General features: G+C 39.1%; 1 protein-coding gene across 1 annotated transcript in view; it reads left to right on the top strand.

Moving 5' to 3' along the window:
* The window catches only part of LOC104262361 (macrophage mannose receptor 1), a 32,589-nt gene extending 12,742 nt beyond the window's left edge, over window positions 1-19,847 (top strand). Inside the window, exons 15-30 of the mRNA XM_009818713.2 lie at window positions 495-639; window positions 1,108-1,143; window positions 1,232-1,401; window positions 2,245-2,312; window positions 3,945-4,045; window positions 5,285-5,427; window positions 6,952-7,066; window positions 8,263-8,411; window positions 10,018-10,120; window positions 10,955-11,187; window positions 12,700-12,865; window positions 13,879-14,031; window positions 14,289-14,405; window positions 15,843-16,010; window positions 17,925-17,966; window positions 18,395-19,847. Coding sequence (XP_009817015.2) covers window positions 495-639; window positions 1,108-1,143; window positions 1,232-1,401; window positions 2,245-2,312; window positions 3,945-4,045; window positions 5,285-5,427; window positions 6,952-7,066; window positions 8,263-8,411; window positions 10,018-10,120; window positions 10,955-11,187; window positions 12,700-12,865; window positions 13,879-14,031; window positions 14,289-14,405; window positions 15,843-16,010; window positions 17,925-17,966; window positions 18,395-18,639 — 2,154 coding nt within the window. The 3' untranslated portion in view covers window positions 18,640-19,847. The remainder of the gene's footprint in view (window positions 1-494; window positions 640-1,107; window positions 1,144-1,231; window positions 1,402-2,244; window positions 2,313-3,944; window positions 4,046-5,284; window positions 5,428-6,951; window positions 7,067-8,262; window positions 8,412-10,017; window positions 10,121-10,954; window positions 11,188-12,699; window positions 12,866-13,878; window positions 14,032-14,288; window positions 14,406-15,842; window positions 16,011-17,924; window positions 17,967-18,394) is intronic.
* The last annotated feature ends 830 nt before the right edge of the window (window positions 19,848-20,677 follow it).

The raw sequence follows: 20,677 nt of genomic DNA, 5'->3' as shown, positions 1-20,677 counted from the left end.
TATCTCTCTTGATCTAAGCAAATCTGATTTTACTGATCTCTATATTCCCATTTGTCAGTTAGAAATAATTTTGTATGTCTACACAAGCTAGGCTTTGTTGCCCTCACTGTCTTAAGTAGATCAAGTTCTGCAAGGCCCAAGTCCATATGGCAGCACTGATGGACTGTCTCAGGTTGAAACATCAGAGCAGGATAACCAACACAAGGGTCAGAGGAAGGTACTTAGATACTTCTTTCTAGAGCTTGACAGAAGAACATAATCTCTCCTGATAACAAAGAGGGCAACAACTTCTTGGCATACTAACATGGCTTATAAATACACTGACGAATCATTACGCTATGCAAGAGTCATGTCCTTCTCCTTACCAGGTCTGGGACCAAAGCACAAAATGGACCATGAAATCAAATGAAGTACATTCTTCTTTAACAGGATGATATAAGACAATTGTTTCACTTTAAAAGGAAAATAGTAACAAAGCTGTGTTTCTAATATAGGTAAATTTTGAAAAATGGGCAAATGGAGAACCAAACAATTATGATGGAAACGAAAAATGTGGCGTGTTTAATGGCTACAATAATATGAACTGGAATGATTTATTTTGTGAACATATGCAGGACTATGTTTGCCAAATAAAAAAAGGTAGGATGACTTTCTTCCTTGAGAAACTTTTAGAGACAGGTAAGAACATCCTTTCCAGGTCAGATCACACTATCTACATGTATTAGAGCCAGCTGTGCCATCAAGCACAATGAAACACTTACTACATTTTAATTTAAAAAAAAGCAGTTGAAAACTATGAATTCATCCATGAGATACAAGTGTAAGTTTAGGATGTATATGCAGCATGTTTAAGTGAAATCCAGCAGCCTAAAGTTACGCATAGTTTGTCTAAGCTTAACTTGTGATCAGCTCTAATATGGTATTTTGCTGAATGTAACACCTTTTTTTCAGATATTCTGAGAAAGTCTATGACAAAAATAAGCATACTGAGTAACCCTTAAGATTAATTTTATTCTCTGGAATTAAAATGCTAACAACTGTATAAATATATTTAATTGAGAGATGTCTGAGAAATGTAATATACTCAGATACTGATTTACATTGCAGGAGCATCACTGAAACCAGAGCCTACTTCCACATTCAGTAAGTCTTGTACTTCAAATAACAGAAATAAATTAACATACAATGATGTTTATTTCTATTACAGACTGCTTAATGTTTTACCTTGCAGATTATGAATATATTGTTAGTGAAGATGACTGGATAATATATAATCACAAGGAATACTACTTCAGCAAGGAACCAATGCCTATGGAAAAAGCCAAGGACTTTTGCAAGAAGAATGGTGGTGATCTTGCTGTCATTGAGAATGAAAGTGAAAGAAATTTTCTTTGGAAATATGTAAGAAACATGTTTTACTTCAAAAATGCACCGTTCTGTCCTGCACTGAGGCACCTTTTTCAACTGGCTTGTGAAATATTAGAAAGTGGTCCCCATCATAAAAAAAATCAGTGCCACCTTTCATGGGCTTATCTACTTAGGACCTGTACCATAATAATTATTTTGAAAAATTGCTACATGTAGACAAATCCTCAGCTTCTTTTCAAGAACACTCTCAGGGTGCAACTTTCAAAAACCTTGCTCTGTTTAGCTGAAAGCTACAGTTACCAAGTATGTTTTGTTTTCCAACACCTTCTCTTCACAGAATTCAAGAACAGCTTTTTCCCCTTTTTTTTTTGTCAAAACAGATTTTAGATTTTCAGTAAAAGGTTTAAGTCAGAATATTTTCTAACAGGAAGAGAATAACCTGATGATGATATACTCTTTTGAAAATAGTTTCATACTATTAAAACCAAATATGATTCCACCCTTTCCTCCACATGACTAAGTACTAAAACCCACCATTTACTTGTAGCCTTTCAGCAAATTCCCACTATGCTTTCCTAAAACTCTTCAAAATATTTCTTTATTTTATAGCCTGCTTAAGAGGTTGTTCTTCTTAACATAGCTTTTTGCTCCATTTCTTTTTCATCCCATTCTGCTTTTTGTTTTTAAATTTAAATACTGGAAATTGGAGGAAAATTCTGCATTTTGCAGTCAGGCACATAATCCCAGCAACTCCCTGCACATTGCATACTATGCAATTGTACAACTGAAGCTAAAGCATTTTTTGAGAGCTTGCTTATTTTATTTGAAATCCTTTTTCTTACAGCTCATTAAAATTCTTACTTTTTTGTGTTTTAGACTTTCTATAAAGACTGGGGAAATAACTTTTATATTGGCTTAAGTGTGAGCCTTGACAGGACATTCCGGTAAGTAAAACCAAATTAAGTCTGTCAGATTCATAATGTGAATATTTGGCATGGCTCTCTGTAAGAGACTGTTGAAGTTCAATGACTAACAAAACCTGTCTACAGCCACGTCCTGAAATAAAGTCTTAAAATATGATTCTGCTCCTCAGGGGAGCACTTCTCCCATAATATTTGCACTATCTAGTTCCTCTTCTTTTGTTCTATACTCCGCTTTTTTATCATGAGGCTGAGATGTTCACTCACAGTCAATGCACTGTCATCCCCTTCTCCTTGTTAGATGAAAGATAAAATTGGTTGGAGGTCTCTAGGATGTTCCAGATGGTACTTGCAGACATTACTGAATGTTCAAATGATCAAAGAAAAAGAACCTTCAAAACCTGCAGTGAGAGGCATCATGGTGGTTTTTAGAGGTGAAATATCAATACTGGAGAGCCCTTGTCTAGAAGGTAATTTCCAAATGGTTGTACTGTCAGAACCCAGGGCAGGACAACTTCAGGCTACACAGAGTCATTACTCTTCTGCAAATGTCTTTGGAAAGAAAGGGAATGTCCTAAATCTTCCCTGGAGCCTTAGATGAGTTGCAGGCATATTGCTCTTGTGGCATTCTTCTCCCCTCCCCAGCCCCACCCTCCTGCCTTTTTTTTCTAGTGCCTTCTCCTGGGATTTGAAGCTTGGTCAGATAAGTCTCAGCCTCTTCATTTCAGTCTTTCTTCTGTTGCCTCAGGATGTCTTTTTTGGCCACAAGCCACAGAGACTGGATAGTCTCATCTCCTGGAGCTCCTGCTTTCTTTATCACATCCCCTGCTCGGGGTGTTTGTCCAGTTCTTCCTTGCTCCCTCACTAGTTTCATCCTCCTCCCTGTTGGATGATGGTGCCACTATTTGTCTTTATATTACTCCTCCTGTACTGTTTTTTCCTATTTGGCTCAGGAAGACTTGCAAGTGGGAGCAGCTAGGCATCCTTGTTGAATTCCTTATTTGGAGGTTACTTGCAAAAACACTAAATTGCCCTGGAGCTGATGTTGTCCGAAGGCTCTGGCTTGGCAGACTCCCCACTTGACTCCCCTCCTTCCAGCACACTGAAGCTTTTTCATTTTTTTCTTGGCTACTTTTTGAGAATAAATTTGTGAATCACGAAACTAGGAAATTATTGTTGCACAACTGAACGTAATAGCTGTATAATATTAAAGTTTTCGTTTGTTTAACAAAATAGTTCCCAGCGGTCCCCAGTAGGTGGTTCAAGGCTCTCTCTTACTCTACGAGTTCTTATATTATTGCTTTTGGACCCAGGAAATCACTAAACTAGGTTCAGATTTCTGTTTCTGTGCTCCAGGGAAAGCCAGGTCGAGTACTACACTGGTTTGTTTCCTCTAGGCTATCAATGCTCAGAGGCCAAGAAAGGCTGCGACCACCAGTGGAGATGATTACTTCAGACCTGGTCCGGGTCAACAGAGTAGGCAGTTAACATAAAGATGTTTTTTTACTAACTCCAAGTGGAAGGTCTTGTTTTTCTTTTACCAGAGAACAACATGTGTTTGTAAAGTAGGATATAGGAAACTCTAATACATCCTTTACAAAGAAATATTAACTAACTTAACTGAGAATTATTATTCCCCCCAATGACTTCTTTCAGATGGATGGATGGAAGTCCAGTGAACTATGTTGCCTGGGCTCCAAATGAACCCAATTTTGCAAATAATGATGAAAACTGTGTGGTCATGTATACCCAGACAGGTGGGTGCTGTAACAACATTCAGTCTACACTGTGTGTCATAGGCTTGGGAGGGCTGCATGTGCAAGGGTGGGTAAGTTATAATACTGAGCAGGTTGATATTTGATCGAGTGTTTAAAAAGCATAGGAAAATAGATCATGTTGTCTTCTTTCATTTATGCACTTTTTAAAAATTCAATTCTATGTAGCTCACACATTGGATTACACCTGCAATTTGATTCCTATCTTTGTCAGAAAATTTCAAAGTGAACAAAGCAGTTAACTGTCAGACCACCTGCAGATAGAGTCAGTACTGTTTTTCCTCTAACCTCTGTCCATTTTATGACTACATCTCGAGGACATCAGCTGTCTGTTATCACTCGTGCAGTTCCTAAAAATCTAGGGCTTGGACATGGCTTTGATTATCACTAAACAATGCTATACACTATTTTAATGACATAAATACAAATACCCTTTAATACAGAGAATTGGAAATAACTGTGCTTACAGTAGCCAAGCACTTAGTCTCCTTTGGCGCAGTTAATCTCTTCTACTTTACACATTTTTAGTCCCAAAATCTTTCTGGGCAATGTTAGAGGTCAATGGAAGGAAGTGAACACTTTTGGGGAGTAAATGCTATGTCCTGTTTTGGAGATCTTCTTTAAGATAAGATGAATTATGTCCTTAACTTCACTGAATTATAATGACAATGTCTCCATTAAACGTAAGGTGTGATTAGCTTTGCTGTAGATAGATACCTTGTAACTGTCTGCAACTAATGAAATGAATGCCCTTTTCTTATTCATTCCTGATCTGTAAAATAGGGATGGTGATATTAATGCTGTATTCTTACATCACACTCATAGAGGGAGAAAAATTTCCCAGAAGACTATAAGACTCAGGTAGTAAGGTAACAAGGCCCAAATACCAAATAGACAGAGTGATCCTAGAGATCTTACAGACCTTAGAGAGGTGAATTAAGCCTTTGAACTAAAACTCCCCTTTGGCAATGCTATGGGTTTTCAATACTGAAATATTTCTGTTCTCAGATGAAATATTTGTATTCTGAATTTTACTGAAAACCTGAATATTTCTAAGCAACATACATAAAAAATACTCATTATTTCTGGGGGAAATAAATACAAATGCAGTTATCAGTTCTGCTTTCTGAAATAGATTTGCTTTAGGAAAGGACACATTTTATCTCAGTCTCAGCTGCATTTAGTTATTTAGTTTTTCTTTTTTGCCTAATGTGCTTTCAGGTACATGGAATGATCTCAACTGTGGCAGTGTTGAGTTATTCATCTGTGAAAGGCTTAACAAGACGATTCGTCCAACTGTTGCTCCAACTTCACCGCCACCAAAGGGGGGGTGTCCAGAAGACTGGCTCCTCTTTGATAACAAGGTGCAGTATGAAATGTCAGTATATTGTGTTTTAAGAAGAGCAGAATAACAACAATCTTTGGTTCAATTTTTCAGTTGTAATAGGGTTTTCGGTTATCACAAAATATGTTCTGATTGTGTGTATTTAAAGATTCTAAACATTAGATTCCTGAAACAGAAATTGTAGCCTCTATTGCTATCACAGCAGTTATGAGAGATGTCATGAGACATACAAGAAGAAAGCTTCATCTTATATTTTTGCTAGTGTTTAGTGTTGCTAAGGATGGCTGAGCAACTTCCCTTGTGTGGAGCTATTGTATGTTCTTGTTTACTGTGCTTCGCTTATCTGGCTGTCACAGGACACTTATTCATCCCTTGCCTACTATGCACCAGCTCTTAAGCCACTGAGGCACCTTCCCTTGAGCAAATTTATAATTTTTTTTTATATAACCAAATACCTGTTAAGGTTTTTAAATAATTCAGTTATAAGCTTCATCACACTTTATTGTGTAAGATCACTCTTAGCCTTCTCAAAAGACAAAATTTCAGGATAAGAGTGTGTATGTATTTAAAATCCATAGGTTGTGATCTAAGAAGCTATAAAAGCTATAAAACAACAGTGTACACTGTTGAGAATACACCTAGTAATGAAGATAATACTTGATTACATTGCCTCATCTAGCTCCATCTCTCTTTCTTTTGGCTAAGCCAAAATATGATTTCATTTTGATAGATGTCCTTTGTTTGAGACACGGTGGCTGCTCTCTTCTTTCCTTTCCTCTCTCAGCCCCAGGGAAAAGAGTCACAAACTCAGAGTTTGTTCCATTTCATACTGCTCTCTCAAGCTAAAAAGTCACTCTCTTCCTCACCTCCTGGACAAGGAGTTTCAAGACGTGACTCCTCTCCAAGTGTTTAGACACCACTTCTGACTGTCATGGAGCTGCCTCCCTTTTGCCCAACATTTCCCGTGAATTGCCTACTTAATTTTTCAGTTGTATGCTTTAATCAGCACATTTAGGTTGCTTGACGCTGGCAAAGCTGTCTAATGACATCTTGGTTAAATCTCATAGATCATATTACAAGAAATGGTAAACTCATGGCTTGCTTTGTAATGTCAGAATCATTCTCTTTCTGTTATTATCCTGTGAGAACCAAACCTGGTATGACAAACAGGGCAACAGAAGGTGAGATGTTTAGCTTCATTAACATGTCTTATGTTTGTTTTCTGAGGTCTTCTTAGGCATTCCTCCCACAAAGTCACACCTCAGAAGTGTGCTTAGGAGTTTTAACATAATTTCTACTGAAATCATTAGACTGATGTATTCCTTCTTCTAAGTGTATGCTAAAATATTGGGGTTTATGCTAGTTTTCTGGTATAGATCTTTTTCATAAAGACCTAAAGACAAGCTAGAAAGGACTGTTAAATCATCTAACCTCCCTTTTTGCTTAGAATATCCAGTTTATCTTGTTTGTTACAAACAGAGATGCTTTCGCTGGAAATTAAAACGCCATCCAGTTACCGATTTGGCACACTTCTCTTTTTCAGTGTTTCAAAGTATTTGGCCTTAATGAAAATGATACATTGACATGGCACGCTGCGCGGAACAATTGTATTAATTCTGGAGGAAACCTGGCTACTATATCAAAAAAGGAAACACAAGGTATAAAGTACTAATGTTTTGATACTGGATTAGACATCAAGTAATTCCTGATAAACAGATTAAGACAGATGTTATAGCTTCTGCAATATGTGCTATTGTTTATGCCATATTAATATCAAGTTATGTTGAATGAGTAATTGCACCTTTTGAAAAATGCTTGCATAGGTTTTAGTGTCTTGATTAACTTTTAGAATCATAGCTCTGGGGCTAATATAGGACATACAAAGGTATTCATACTGTTCAAATATTAAGATTTTGTATTAGGGGCTTGTCATGTAATAAAATGTCCATATGTTGATTTTTTTAAGTGTACATGTAAAAATAGCCCACAAACGGAGTAACATCCAAAACAAATCACTGTGCACTTAGCTGCTGAGCCAAATGCTGTGGGTGTCAGTGCAGGATGCATCCTCAGGTAGCAGAAGGCTCCAATGCTGGAGTCCCAACTTCCCCCTGTTCCCCTTGCTCTGCTGGACCTCAGCCTGCTCGTCTTGCTGCTCAGCGTGTTGCAGGTTTTTTAGTGAGGCCTTATGTTTGCTCAGGAAATGTAACGGTCCTGAGGGCTGCACACAGACCATCTCCTAGCTCACTCCATCCGTGCTTGTGGTTTACGCTTTTTACTATAGCAGAGCAAGGACAGTCGAAGGACAGTCTTTTAGTGGAAACTCAGTCTAGGCAGGAGTTAAGTGAAACAGCATCTGGCCTTCCAAACAGCTGAGGTTTCAGTATATATATACCTGGTTAATAAGTACTTTTATTTGTGTTATGCCTGTTCAGAAACCAAGTTATTGAGTCTGGTTAACAAAGAAGTTACCAAAGGAGGAAATGGAGTGCACATTTTCTATGTGCCAGGGTGTAGAGTACTCGTTAATTTCCGTAATAGCATTAAAACATTTTCCCAGCTTCCTCAGATGGTCAACAACATGGAAGAGTGTACACATAAATTCCTTAAAAATGTTGAAAGCAATTGTATGTATCAAAATTTGCCTATCTTTGAGTTTGTAAATACTTTTTCGGACTTTAACATCAGATGACTATCAATTCTTTTTATTTTTATCATAAGATAAAAAAAAGACCTTATTAGAAAAGAGAAAAATAAAATTCATCATCCTGGTTCCAGGCACACTAGAGTCTGCACTCTTGCGGAAAGGTGCATTCAGTTTCCCTCCTTGTACAATTTTTCTTTTTTCTTTCAGCTTTCCTCATGTCCCTCTTAAAAAATGCTGCAACTGATGCTTGGATTGGACTGAATGACATAAATCAGGAGCACACATACTTATGGACAGATGGAAGCCCAGTTTACTACACAAATTGGGCAAAAGGTTCCCGAAGTTATTATAGTAAGGTAAACATTAATTTCTTGTTATCACTCAAACATTATAACTTTGGTAGATGAATGTACATAGCCACAACTGTATTTTCTGTAAAGTATCCTTTATGAAGATTTTTAGTGATCTTGTTGCTTTTGAAAGCAGAGTAATCATGTAGGACATCTACCTTCACACATTTTTTTCAACTTCTCTGTTTTGTCATGATTTTTTTGTTATGAGTCCAGACAGGCATTTGGAAACATTATGCAAAACTCAGACAAGTGAGCATTTCCCTCACTTTACCATGACTGATCAGGAGACTCAAATAGAACATAGCATTCGAGTAGCTGTGTAATTTTGGGATACAGTGACTGTTACCTAGACTTGATGAAAATAGTCAGATAACTGTGTACATTTCTTGGCACTGAGCTTATTCAGATAAATGTGTTGAACAAAATCCTCAAAAGAAGGAGACTCTGGATCTTCCTTTCTCATTTTTATCTTCTCCCTCTATACCTTCTATCACATCTTCCTTCTGAAAGATCTCTTCTGAACACTGAAACTTTCAGCACTGCTATAGTATTTTGTGTTTGATTGCAAGACGTAACTGAGTGTTATTCAATATTTGTAAAAAGGCTAATGTAGAACACTGTACTTGATAGTACTGCTTCTGTACTCCTGTGCTAGCTGTACCAAGTTTCTCTCTTTTTCATGACAGAATTGCTTTGAGTCCAGCTAAACCGGGAAAAAGTTATGTGAGGTCCGACCTGTGCTGCCATCCAGGCTAGAGCTGGATTTTGGGCTCTCCAGGACTTCCCCATCTCACACATGCATATGCTTTCAGTAGAAGGCTATGCCCATTTCCCTACACAAGTTCCTCCACATACACCTTCCTTGACTTGCAGCTAAGACCTGGGCTACTGCCCCTGAGAGGGTTTGGAGGTAGCATGAAGTTAGGCTGACATGAGGCAGGGAGAGCTGCTGCCTCCCCCTGCAGAAAGCCAAGCAGCAGCTTCTCATGCTGTGGGAGGAAAAGGAGGAAGGTAAAGAGCCCAAACTGCAGTGGAAAAGGTTTGGGAGGTGTCCCCCACAAAAGGTTGTTTCTAATCGCTACCTCTTTCTTACTGCACTGTGGTGACAGCTTTGGACCCTAGTGACGGATCAGGGCAGGAAAAGGATTTCAGCTCTCCAGGCAAGCTTCAGTGCTGAGGAGCGTTTCCCTGTAGCCTTCAGGAAAACAGCAACAGAGCTGAAATGTCCTGTGGGCCAAACCTAGCACAGGCATGTCTACCTGCACACACACGTGTGCGCGCATACACACACACGTGTGCGCGCATACACACACACATGCATGCATAGAGATTACATACATACAGATAGTCCCAGACGCTTCTTCCTGCCTCTGTGCTGTGCTCTGCAACTGCGTCCATCATCCAAGTACAAACTTTCCTAGGGCTGAGTTGTAAAAGCTTATTGTCATATTACTGCTCCTGACCATTGCTTCTATGAGTTCATATACGTGACCTTAATATTATTCATCTGTGTGTGCCTGTGTGTGATAGGTGAGTCTGTATATCCAGCAGGAGTAGGAGTGTTTCCTATCTATACAGGTTTTACTTGTTAATCTCATTTCCCCTGTAGGATGACTGTGTCTTTATGATGAAGAACCCTATTGAACAGGCAGGGAAATGGAAAGATGAAGAATGTAAAACAAGCAAAAGCTACATATGTCAGAAAAATTCTGGTGAGTTTTCTTTCACCACTTACTAGTACAGCTGATTTATGTGGTTATGTCAAGCTGGTGTTAAGAGTGACTTTCCCATATTCAACCCTATTTTAAATGAAATTAATCTGACAGTATCATATGCACTACGGACCATTTTAAAAAAATGAGCACACATTTTATTTTTTGGAGAAAAACTCTTAACCTTTCCTATTTCAAGGACTAGACCAGTAAATAAAAAAAATAAAGAAATCTATGGATCATCATGTTTTTTACTATTTTTGGTGATCAGGTGGGAGAGAGAGAGAACAGTACTTTGTCTTTTTATGGGTAAATTCTTCAAAACTGAAATTCTACTGTTATACTTTAAAGCACTGCAACTTCTTTATTTTGAAAAACTGCCCTGCTTTATTTCCTTTACAGTCTTACTCAGGCAATTTCATCAGCAGCAGTTATACCCCTCTGCTTGCTCATGGTGTGCTTACCATACCCTGTTCCTTGTCAGAAATAAAACAAGTGCTAATATATTGTGGAAAAAGTGGAGGAATTGTTCCCTTTAATGTCCTACATTGTTACAGTATGCTTTGGGAAGGTCTAGAGCTTACAGGGCATGTTCCTGGAGGCGGTACAGATATTTATGCTAAAAGGTCATTCTGACAAGAATTAGAAGATTTTTGTCACAGAACGTAAAAACATGGCTTTCATCACTGCAGTGATAGTTGGGACACATCTTAAGTTGTTATTCCAGCCTCTCTTAATTACTTGACTACTCCAGTACACTCAGTATACTCAGTGTTATATGTCTAGCCAATATAAAGCGTTTGACTTTTCTTTTTGTTTGTTTGCTCATTACAGACCCCAAATTGCAAAACTCCCAACCCATCGTTCCGATGTTTGGCTTTAACAATTACGGTGATGACCGCTATGCAGTCATCAACTACAAAATGGGCTGGGAAGAAGCACAGAAGAACTGCAGAGACCAGTTTGCAGAACTCGCCAGCGTTTTGGATCCTTATGCTGAATCTTACCTGTGGTTACAAATATTAAAGCACGGGGAGCCTGTATGGATTGGTCTTAACAGCAACACGGTGAGTCCAACAAATGCTTGTGACAATCATACCGCTACCTTAGATCAGCATAGATCAGCCGTGCTCTTGCTCAGAGGTTGACATGATCCACTGCTGTGGGCGCTGTTTGCTCCCATGTGAGTGCCATTGTTCAGATCCGTGACGGCGTGGTAGGCATCAAAACCTTGCAGAGGTACCTGACTTCCCTCCACTTCAGGGGTTTTACACATCTAAGTGTTTGGCCATAATGTAAGTGAGAACTGCCACAGCCCACATTTCAAAGGCCACCAAGGACGTAGCTGCAGTAGGCAGTGGCTTTAGCGGTAAAAGTGGCTATGGAGTTTCCACTTCCTACGCCACGGTCTACCACATGTTGATGTGGGGGAGCACTGCTGTTTCTGAAGACACATTGTGGAGCACACCACGGAAACAACTTGGGTTAAAAACAGTTCTTTCTTTGTGAGGTTATTTTAAGTTTTGTTTTAATTCACAGCCTAGCACTACAAGAGCTTGTGTTGGGCAACAGGGGAAATAGCAAGGTGCAGCATAGAGGTGGGAGCAGACGTCTGGCAATGGGGACACCTCAGGCTGGTTTTTGGAGCTGAAGCCAACGCCTTGGGCAAAACTGCCACCAAACTCAGTCAGCGAAGAGTGGAAAGGTCTGAAAGGGGAAGCATCTGTTAGAGGCATTTAAAAAGAACATGAAAAAAGAGGATGTAGCTGGATATTTGTGGAACCAGAGTTGTGAGGAAATCAAGAGGAGAGAGGTAGAGCCGGAGCTTGGTGGGACACAGGACTGAGAGAGGGCACAGGTGCTGAGGTGAGAGAAACCAGAGCCACACTTCAGTGAGAGCAGGCACTGGGAAACCAGGATTAGACAGGAATCTGGGATGAAACGTGACCAAGGACTTCAAAGGAAAAAGGACAGGAAAGGAATTGGCACAAAGAACTGGATGGACGCCTGCCTCCAAAGATCGCAGGAAGAAGGGGTTAGGCTGTGCAGGATGGCGTGACAGGAGCCATGAATGTGACTAATGTCGGTCATCCTCTGCAGATAGTGGTGAAATCCATTGAAGAAATACATGCTTAGCGTGTCTCTAGTAGCTGGTCCTCGCAAGAACTAGAAACCTATCATGAGCCCTGTTAGCATGGGTGGCAGAGGTCTGTGGTGCGTGCCCCATGAAGAACGTCATTATTCCTCTCTCCAGTGTAACTTCTGCTTTTTCTTTTTGGTTTCTAAATATATAGGGAAGCCTGTGTTAGAGGAATGCTAACAATAGTTTCTCTGCAATCTTTATTTGATCTATGTGTATATGCGCACTCCTTTGATAAAATCTTAACTGTATATTCACGTTTATTACTGCAAGGCCCTTTGTCCATTTAGTGCATGAAACAGATGGTATGAATTGAATAACCTACAAGAAACCGTGATTCTGATTTTTCCTAATTTTTGCATACCTTCAAGTGCAATCTTAATGTTCTTTCAATCTAATTCTTATATGTGACATATACTTTATTGTCATTTGCTTTTAGACTCGTGGCCATTACTTATGGTCAGATAGAAGGAGGAGCAGGTATCATAACTGGGCCAGTGGAGAACCAAATAAGAACACAGCCTGTGTCTATTTAGATTTGGATGGTTTTTGGAAGACAGCATCTTGCAACGAAACATTTTTATCTCTCTGTAAACAATCTGATGGTAAGTTGTGAATGGGAGAAATGTGATTTGGGAGGCTGGAATTTAAATTAATGGCTTTATTTGAATTTAGCTTTTCCACGTACGCAAAGATTGTGATAGATGGTGTATGCCTTGTGATAAGCTATTTCTTTCATTAAGGAAGAACTCCAGATCCAGTCTGTCTTGAGTGATTTCTAGACATTTCATTTCACAGGCCAGTCAACACATGCATATCATAAAGACAACTGCAATATTTCATGCCACATGCAATAGTTTTTTTCTGCATCCTTGTTTGTCAAGAACTGCAGAATTGATCAACTTTAGTTCAACTATAAGTATATTAATGATATATTTTTACATTTAGAAGTATCTTTTGTAATATTGGGAGATAAGAAACTTCTGTCAGTGTAGCAGCCGAATCGATTAATTTATATTTGTTCAAAGTATAAGATCCTGGGAAGCTTCTGCTGAGGTCCTTTAGAGCTCAAATATTGCTCCTAATTTTCAAACATATTTTAAATTATATATGAAATTTTTGATTCCTGCACCATACCTCACAGCAAATTTTATATTAATTTAAGCTCTGCTTTGGCTTTAATCAGGTGATGCAATAGGCTACTAATTCTACTTTTAGATAGCTTAGGATGTATGTACAAGGGCAGGTACAGACAGCTTCTTTGATCAATCTTGCTATAAACTGGCTGGACACAAGCCACTGGCTTGTGATGGTGGTGTCGAGATCCTTTATGTATACTGACTTATTCCTCATTCTGTTTCACAAGTTTTAAGTAACAATTGCCTTGCTGAAGACAATTGCAGTTAGACTGGTGTAAGCCTTCTTTAGCAGATTGGAGAACCAGCTCTAAGCAGTATAGTTTATCACTAGTTTACCATGTTTAGTTCATTAGTTAAGTCTATGGGATATTCCTTTTCCTGGAATCACTGTCAAATTGGTAGGGCTGATGTGTGGTGCAGGAGTACATGTTTCCCTTGGCTTTTAAGACCCCACTGAAACCTGTGTGTCTTCTTAATAGAGGTAATCCCTAGTGAACCACCACAGCTTCCTGGAAAGTGTCCTGAACCAAAGCGTGGTAGATCTTGGATGCCTTTCCGTGGTCACTGCTACTATGTTCACACCACTTCTGAAGAAAGCTGGCCTGATGCTTCCATGACGTGTATTCAAATGGGTAAGTGCCTTTTTTTATTACGATATTTTATAGGTTGTTTATGTGTTTGGTTTTTTAATCCAGAACCTAGAGATAATGGATTGATGTGTGTGTATGTATATAAATTATAAGCTACAACTAATTTAAATTCAGTATCAAGCTTTTTGACTATATGAAAAAGCTGATCACGAAACAGGTCATGACTGTTTACTGAGATAATTAACTTATTACGGAAAATCTTGCTGAAATTATGTGTAATATTTAATTGATATTTTTAGGTGCTTCTCTGGTTTCCATAGAAGATTCAGCTGAAATGAACTTTCTCTTACTTTATTTGTCTCCACTCGCAAGTGACTTCAGAAAGTTTTGGATAGGATTGTTCAAAAATATTGACGGTAATTATTTCACAGTGCATACTGAGATGAAAATAAATATTAAATAAACAGAGAATACTAAATAACACTAACATACTAAATACTAATATACTAAATAGTAAATAAATAATCAGAGAGAAATCAACTGTTAAATGTTTAACAGCTTTTCTGCTAAAATACTTAAAATATAAACCACCAAGAGGTTTATGTTTTTTGTATATTCAACTGTAATTACAGTATATTTCAGTCTGTAAAAGGCTCTAGCTTAGCACTGCAGTAGTTGATTAAAATGTTTCCTGTTGCTTTTTTTTACTCAAATTGCTTGACATTTAACCAGTGTTAGTCTTTTAAGAAAAATGCTGTCTTGTAATTAAAAGCTGAGGCAGCCTTAAACTGAAATTTATTTCTGAACAACACAGGGGATAGCAGCTCATATGAGCTGCCTGGCAACATTTCTTAATCTAAATTTCAGGGTTTTTTCATAAATTTTTTGGTGGAACTTTTGATTTTAATCCAAAAATATTACAGCTTTTTTTTTTTTTTTTTTTAACTGCAAATTTGGTCCTGTTTTCTAGATCATTGTAATTCTGAAGCCTGTTTTTCATGGCAGACTTTCAGGGTAGATCTCCAGAGCGAGTCTAGACTGGGTTGCAGTGAGTGGCCTTGGCCATGGCTGCCCAAGTCCCTGACTCTCACCACCATGGCAGGCATCTTGTTGCACGGTGGGCCAGGTTCATCTGTTCTAGCTGAAAACTAACTGTACAAAAGCAGTGATTTGTTCCTGACCGGCCGACTACACTGCCGCACTGCTGCATGCAGTACAAGCAGAGGCAAGAGGAAAGTGCAGCTGCAGACAGGGGAACGGAGGAGGTGGCACTGAGGCAGTTGCGAGTTATATCAGGATATGCTGGTATGAAAGCACACCCTGAGGGAGCACAGGTGGCAATTATTTCTACCTGATGGACCTTAGCAGGAGATGAGCAGGGAGTTATTATTACAGAGAGCTGATTCAGTCTTCAAAGACTGATTAACCCAGTTCTAATAAAGCAGCTATTCACTGATCTTGGCTACACACATGAAGAAAATCTCTTGAGCAATCTGGACCCTTGAACTACAGCGTGTGGCTCTCACAGGTGCTCTGCTTTTCTTAAGGCTCCCAGACACAAATGAGTCCTGGGCACAGGCTTCAGCTAAAAGTCCTCAGGTAGCCTGGGCATGTCTTCCTTGTATCACTGACAGTCATGGCCCTGTAGGCTAATGGTCTTAACTTTGTCTGTGAGCATTTACATTTGGTACACTCCCATCTGAATATCTCTGACTTTTAAAAGAGTGAGAAATGAGCCCTCTGTGATATCAATTTAATCAACTAATAAATTCCATATCTGATGTCATTGTGCCTGGTAGACTAGAAATTGTTCCCCACTTCATTCATTCACTAGGTAATACTTCTAATTTTAGGGGAATGGATATGGACAGACAGAAGTGCAATAGAATTTGTCAACTGGGAGAAAGGAGAGCCTACAGTAATCTTTGACGAACACTGTGTTGACATGGATGTCTCAAGTGGTACCTGGAGGAACTATTACTGCTCTGTTGACCAGAATTTTATTTGCAAAATCCCCAAAAGTAAGTTCTGAATTTCTGTGCACTGGGTTATTTTAGAAGTAGTGGTTAATATACATCAAGCCAACTGCTTATGCACTGGGTACGCTTTATGCATTGATGCTGATGCATGTGCATCTGTATCAAAGCGAAGAGTAACTTCTGTTAAGGACAATGAGAAACAATGTTGGAGAAGAACCTGAGTCATCCCTTCCTCTTCTCAGTTTAAAAGCATTGATTTGTTGGCATTTGCTGTACCCTGGGGTAGGGGCGAACATAACCTGCTGAGAGTGTGGAGAAAATTCATAGTCGTTATGGCTAGAGTGCAAGGGGCAGTAGATGATGAATAGATGATTAAACTAGTTCTGAGAAGAAAGGCAGACACTCTCCTGATGGCTAAGCTGAGGGACAGCAGTGCAAGTCACCGAGCTCCTGCAGAAAGAAGGTAGGTGCTGCTGGTGGGGTCGGTACCAGTGAAGTGCGCTGGGATCTGCTGGACGACCAAGCAGAAAGCGTCAAGTGAGGGTGGGCAGTTGGGCACAATTCATTTCTCTGCTGACACAAGCATAGGGAGACATGCCAAGACAACCAAACAGCATAGTACATTTCATTTTGAATGGTTACTTGTGGCTCTGTGGTTTTTTGGATGTCAGCCCTGCAAAATCTGAATGTGTCACAGGCTGGGGTGAGTCCCCCTTGCATGCACAGCAGTGTTGCATAAAGCGTGAAGGATGTAAACCTGCACACGTGCAGCTGGTGTGAGTCACTGTATACACATGGATTCAGCTGTGTTTGCACACATCAACTGGGAGACAGTACGAAATAGGCCAGATTTGCCATTGGCAAACAGATCCACTGCGCAAATATAATAGATGCAATGTGGAACCAATTGAGTCTCCTGCTTGTGGATCTCCACATGTTGGCAGATTGGCAATGGAGTCATCCATGAGCTTTCTAGGGCCCAGCCAGCCAGTCCTGCAAGCAATTAACTGAATCATACTCCCCAAGCAATGGAGGGAGGAAAAGGAAGTTGCCTAAAAATATAGCTTAAATGCTGTTAAGTACAAATGTGCTTTTTACTTTTGCAAGTGTAAAAAATTGAGTTCCTCAGTGTGAGATGTGAAGCCTTACACTGTGGTAGTGTAAAGAGTTTGAACATCTGTCTCCTCTACCAAAAAAATTTTCAAAGCAATTAATAGTGAGAAAATAGTTTGGTTTTGGGGTTTTTTTTACAAATATTTTTAACAAGAATATTTGATGGATTCAGCCTGAATTGTCAGGGAAAATGTTTTCATATATTTCTCATGTCCATGTACTGTGTTCAGCTCTGGGGCCCCGGCATAAGAAAGACATGGACCTACTCAAGTGGGTTGAGGGGAGGGCCATGAAGATGATCAGGGGGCTGGAGCACCTCCCCTATGAGGAGACGCGGAGAGAGTTGGGGTTGTTTAGCCTAGAGAAGAGAAGGCTCCGGGGAGACCTTATAGTAGTCTTCCAGTACTAAAAGAGTGCCTACAGGAAAGATGGAGAAGGACTCTATCAGGGAGCGTAGTGATAGAATGAGGGGTAATGGTTTTAAACTGAAAGAGGGTAGATTTCAATTAGATATTAGGAAGAAATTCTTTACTGTGAGGGTGGTGAGACACTGGAACAGGTTGCCCGAAAAAGTTGTGGATGCCCCCTCCCTGGAAGTGTTCAGGGCCAGGCTGGATGAGGCTTTGAGCAGCCTGGTCTAGTGGAAGGTGTCCCTGCCCATGGCAGGGGGGGTTGGAACTAGATGATCTTTAAGGTCCCTTCCAACCCAAACCATTCTATGATTCTATGATTATTTAAAATTTGATAAGAACGCAAAGGAAAAATTGTGTATGCAGTATTTATTTAATTTTCGAACGGTTGCTTGCGAACTGTGTATAATATTTATATTTTTAAATTTTAAAGTTATTGAAGCTGTGCCAACCCATGATTCACCTGTCAATAAAGGTAAGTTGGTTTCTTATAAGCCCATTAAACAGAAATTTCACTAAGTTTATAGACATTTATTATTTACAAGTAAAATTGCCTCCAGGAAAGTTTCATTTAAATACCAGTTTAACTGTCACAGATGATTTAATTTTGAATGTGTTTAAAAGGAGAGCTCTTCTCTCAAACTGGATGTCTTATTGATTTTTTTTTTTTTTCTTTACGAATGGTATAATGTAGTACAATATAATGCTCCTTTTAAAAGGAATGTAGGAGAGATTGAGCCCAATTTTGCATTGTCCATCCAGAACATGCATCAATTTTAACTGCTGTAATGGTTGTTCAGTACTTTTACAGTTTGCTCAGTTGGTTTACTTAGGGAGATGTTTGTTGTACACAATAGCAGTCTCTGGCCATTTGTAGTCATTGTTCTGTTTTGCCTTTCACAGCATCAAAAAATGAAGTTGCTGCTTCATCTGCAAATAATTTAGGTGGGGTGATTGTTATACTGATCTTCCTTCTGCTGGCAGGAACTGGCCTTACATTCTATTTCTTCTATAAAAAAAGACGTGATCGACAAACAATTACGGCCAGTTTTGACAGTGCCATATACCGTGGTGATGCTGACCCTGGAACTCATGAATCAAATTGTCTTGTGACTAATATTGAACAAAATGAGCAGGCAATAGTTTAAGAAGCAGGGTAATCTTGGGCCTGATTTTGAAAGGAGTTAAAGCACTGGAATACAAGAATTCTTAAGGCAAAGACATTTTCTCTTATGGAAATTCTAGTTCATTCCGCACAGGATGTGTCTTGCTTTCTGTACTAGCAGGAACATCTACAATACAGATCCAGAGATCTGCTCACAAATTGTAGTACTTGGGAGGATTGTTGAGCATACACATAGACCTGAATCTATGCTGTATAAGTGAACACTCAGGCAGTTCTAGTCTCTGCAATGGTCCAGCATCACCTTAAGGCACAAGAAGAACCATGCTCACCACAGGCAACTGTAAGAATATGCTCCTTAGCACACTCCAAAAAGTATATCCAGATATGTAGGTATCCTGAAAATACCACCCTGATCTCCAGTGCAGACCAGCAGAATTGGACAGGTTGGACAGGACCTCCAAGCTCACCTGGCGCAGGTACCTGCTCGAAGCAGGACCAGCTCCCTGCCTCAGCCAGGCAGCCAGCTCCAGTGCTGTGGGTCCACATCTTCCTTTTGCTACTGAGGTACCCACAGAAACCCTTCGTGTTGTCTGTAGCACCTGAATTAATACAATTATTTCCTCCTCTGTGTATGACTGATAGAAAGGAAAGTGTAAACTGTTTTTCTTCTGCTATAATTCTGTAACATAAGCATTGAAAGATCAATTATAATATTGTGTATTGTGAATGTATTGTGAATAGAAATACTTCATCATTTAAATAATATTATAGGGATCTCAAAGGGTTCTGCAAAAGGCAGGATGAATTATACTTAATTCATACCTGAAAAAATTACATAACATTTATTCTTGAAATCTCCAATACCAGTGAAGGTTTCATACATTTACGGCCATTTTTTCAAAGCCTAATGAAACTTACCATTAGAAAGTATTTTCTAATTTCTAACCAAATCCCCCCCTGTTCAAGTCTGGTTTAATTCTTTGAGCATCATTCAACACTTCCATCATAATGGCGCTGAAAACATTGCATGTCATACTGGTCTACTGGCATATTCCCTGGGTTCATAAACCCTAAAAATATACAGTAGGCTCACATATAAGGTTTTTTTTTTACATTTCCAGTGTATTTTATGCCAAATGTAAACAATCAAATGACTCAAAGCTCTTAGTCTACAGAAAGTCCTTATTTAATTTGATATTTTTTGATATTTTAATCTTTTGACAATTTTTAATTGTGTTTAAATTAAAATATTTTGCGTGTGTATGAAATACATGTAAATAAGTTTTATTCTATGTTGGTTCACTAAATGAGCATTAAAAGGCTGGTTCCAAGTAAAAGCTTGTGTGTCTTCTTAAACAGAAGAATTTAATTTAAAAGTAAAAATAACAGGAAGAAGGGGTGGGATTCTTAAATTTCCTTACACAAATGAGCATCCACTTTTCCTAGTCTAGCATGTTCTTAAATGGCAGTAGCGATTTTTCTTTACCATCCTGTGAAACACTGTGTCTCATTGCTTCTTTATCCCTGACATTTGAAAGTTTACCCTAATAAACATCTAATGAAAGTGTTGTAATTTAAGACTACTTATGTGCAGTTTCTGAGACAGATTCTTATGTATTTGGTAGCTCTTGTCATGTCTTCTCTCCGTATTTTCTGACAGCGACACTAGTTCTTCCCTTTTTACTTCACTGGCTATGTCTTCTAGATCTCTAATCCTTTTTGCTGTTCCCTTTTAGACCCTGCTCTATGGTATGTAGGTCCTTCTGACAGTACAATGCACCACTGGATAAGGTACTATTTCAGGTGAGATCCTAACAACACTGAGCACATGAAAAAAAATCAATCCACCACTGTAACACTTGCCTTAAAGGACCATTCTGTCTGAATTGGTTCTACAGGATCTATAGATTTGGATGGAGAAATGGTTACCAGAAAACAATAAGCCAAAGGCAGGAAAGGTGCCCAGTGAGAAGTTAGTTTGTGAAAGTTTCCAAGGACTGATAAGCTCTATAGACTAGTAATCCTGTTGCATCTGTGAGAACTGAACCAAGAGTTTGCTG

The sequence above is a fragment of the Gavia stellata genome, chromosome 6, assembly GCF_030936135.1.
Source record: "Gavia stellata isolate bGavSte3 chromosome 6, bGavSte3.hap2, whole genome shotgun sequence".
Taxonomy (NCBI): Eukaryota; Metazoa; Chordata; class Aves; order Gaviiformes; family Gaviidae; genus Gavia; species Gavia stellata.
This window is presented reverse-complemented; position numbering and strand designations above follow the sequence as displayed.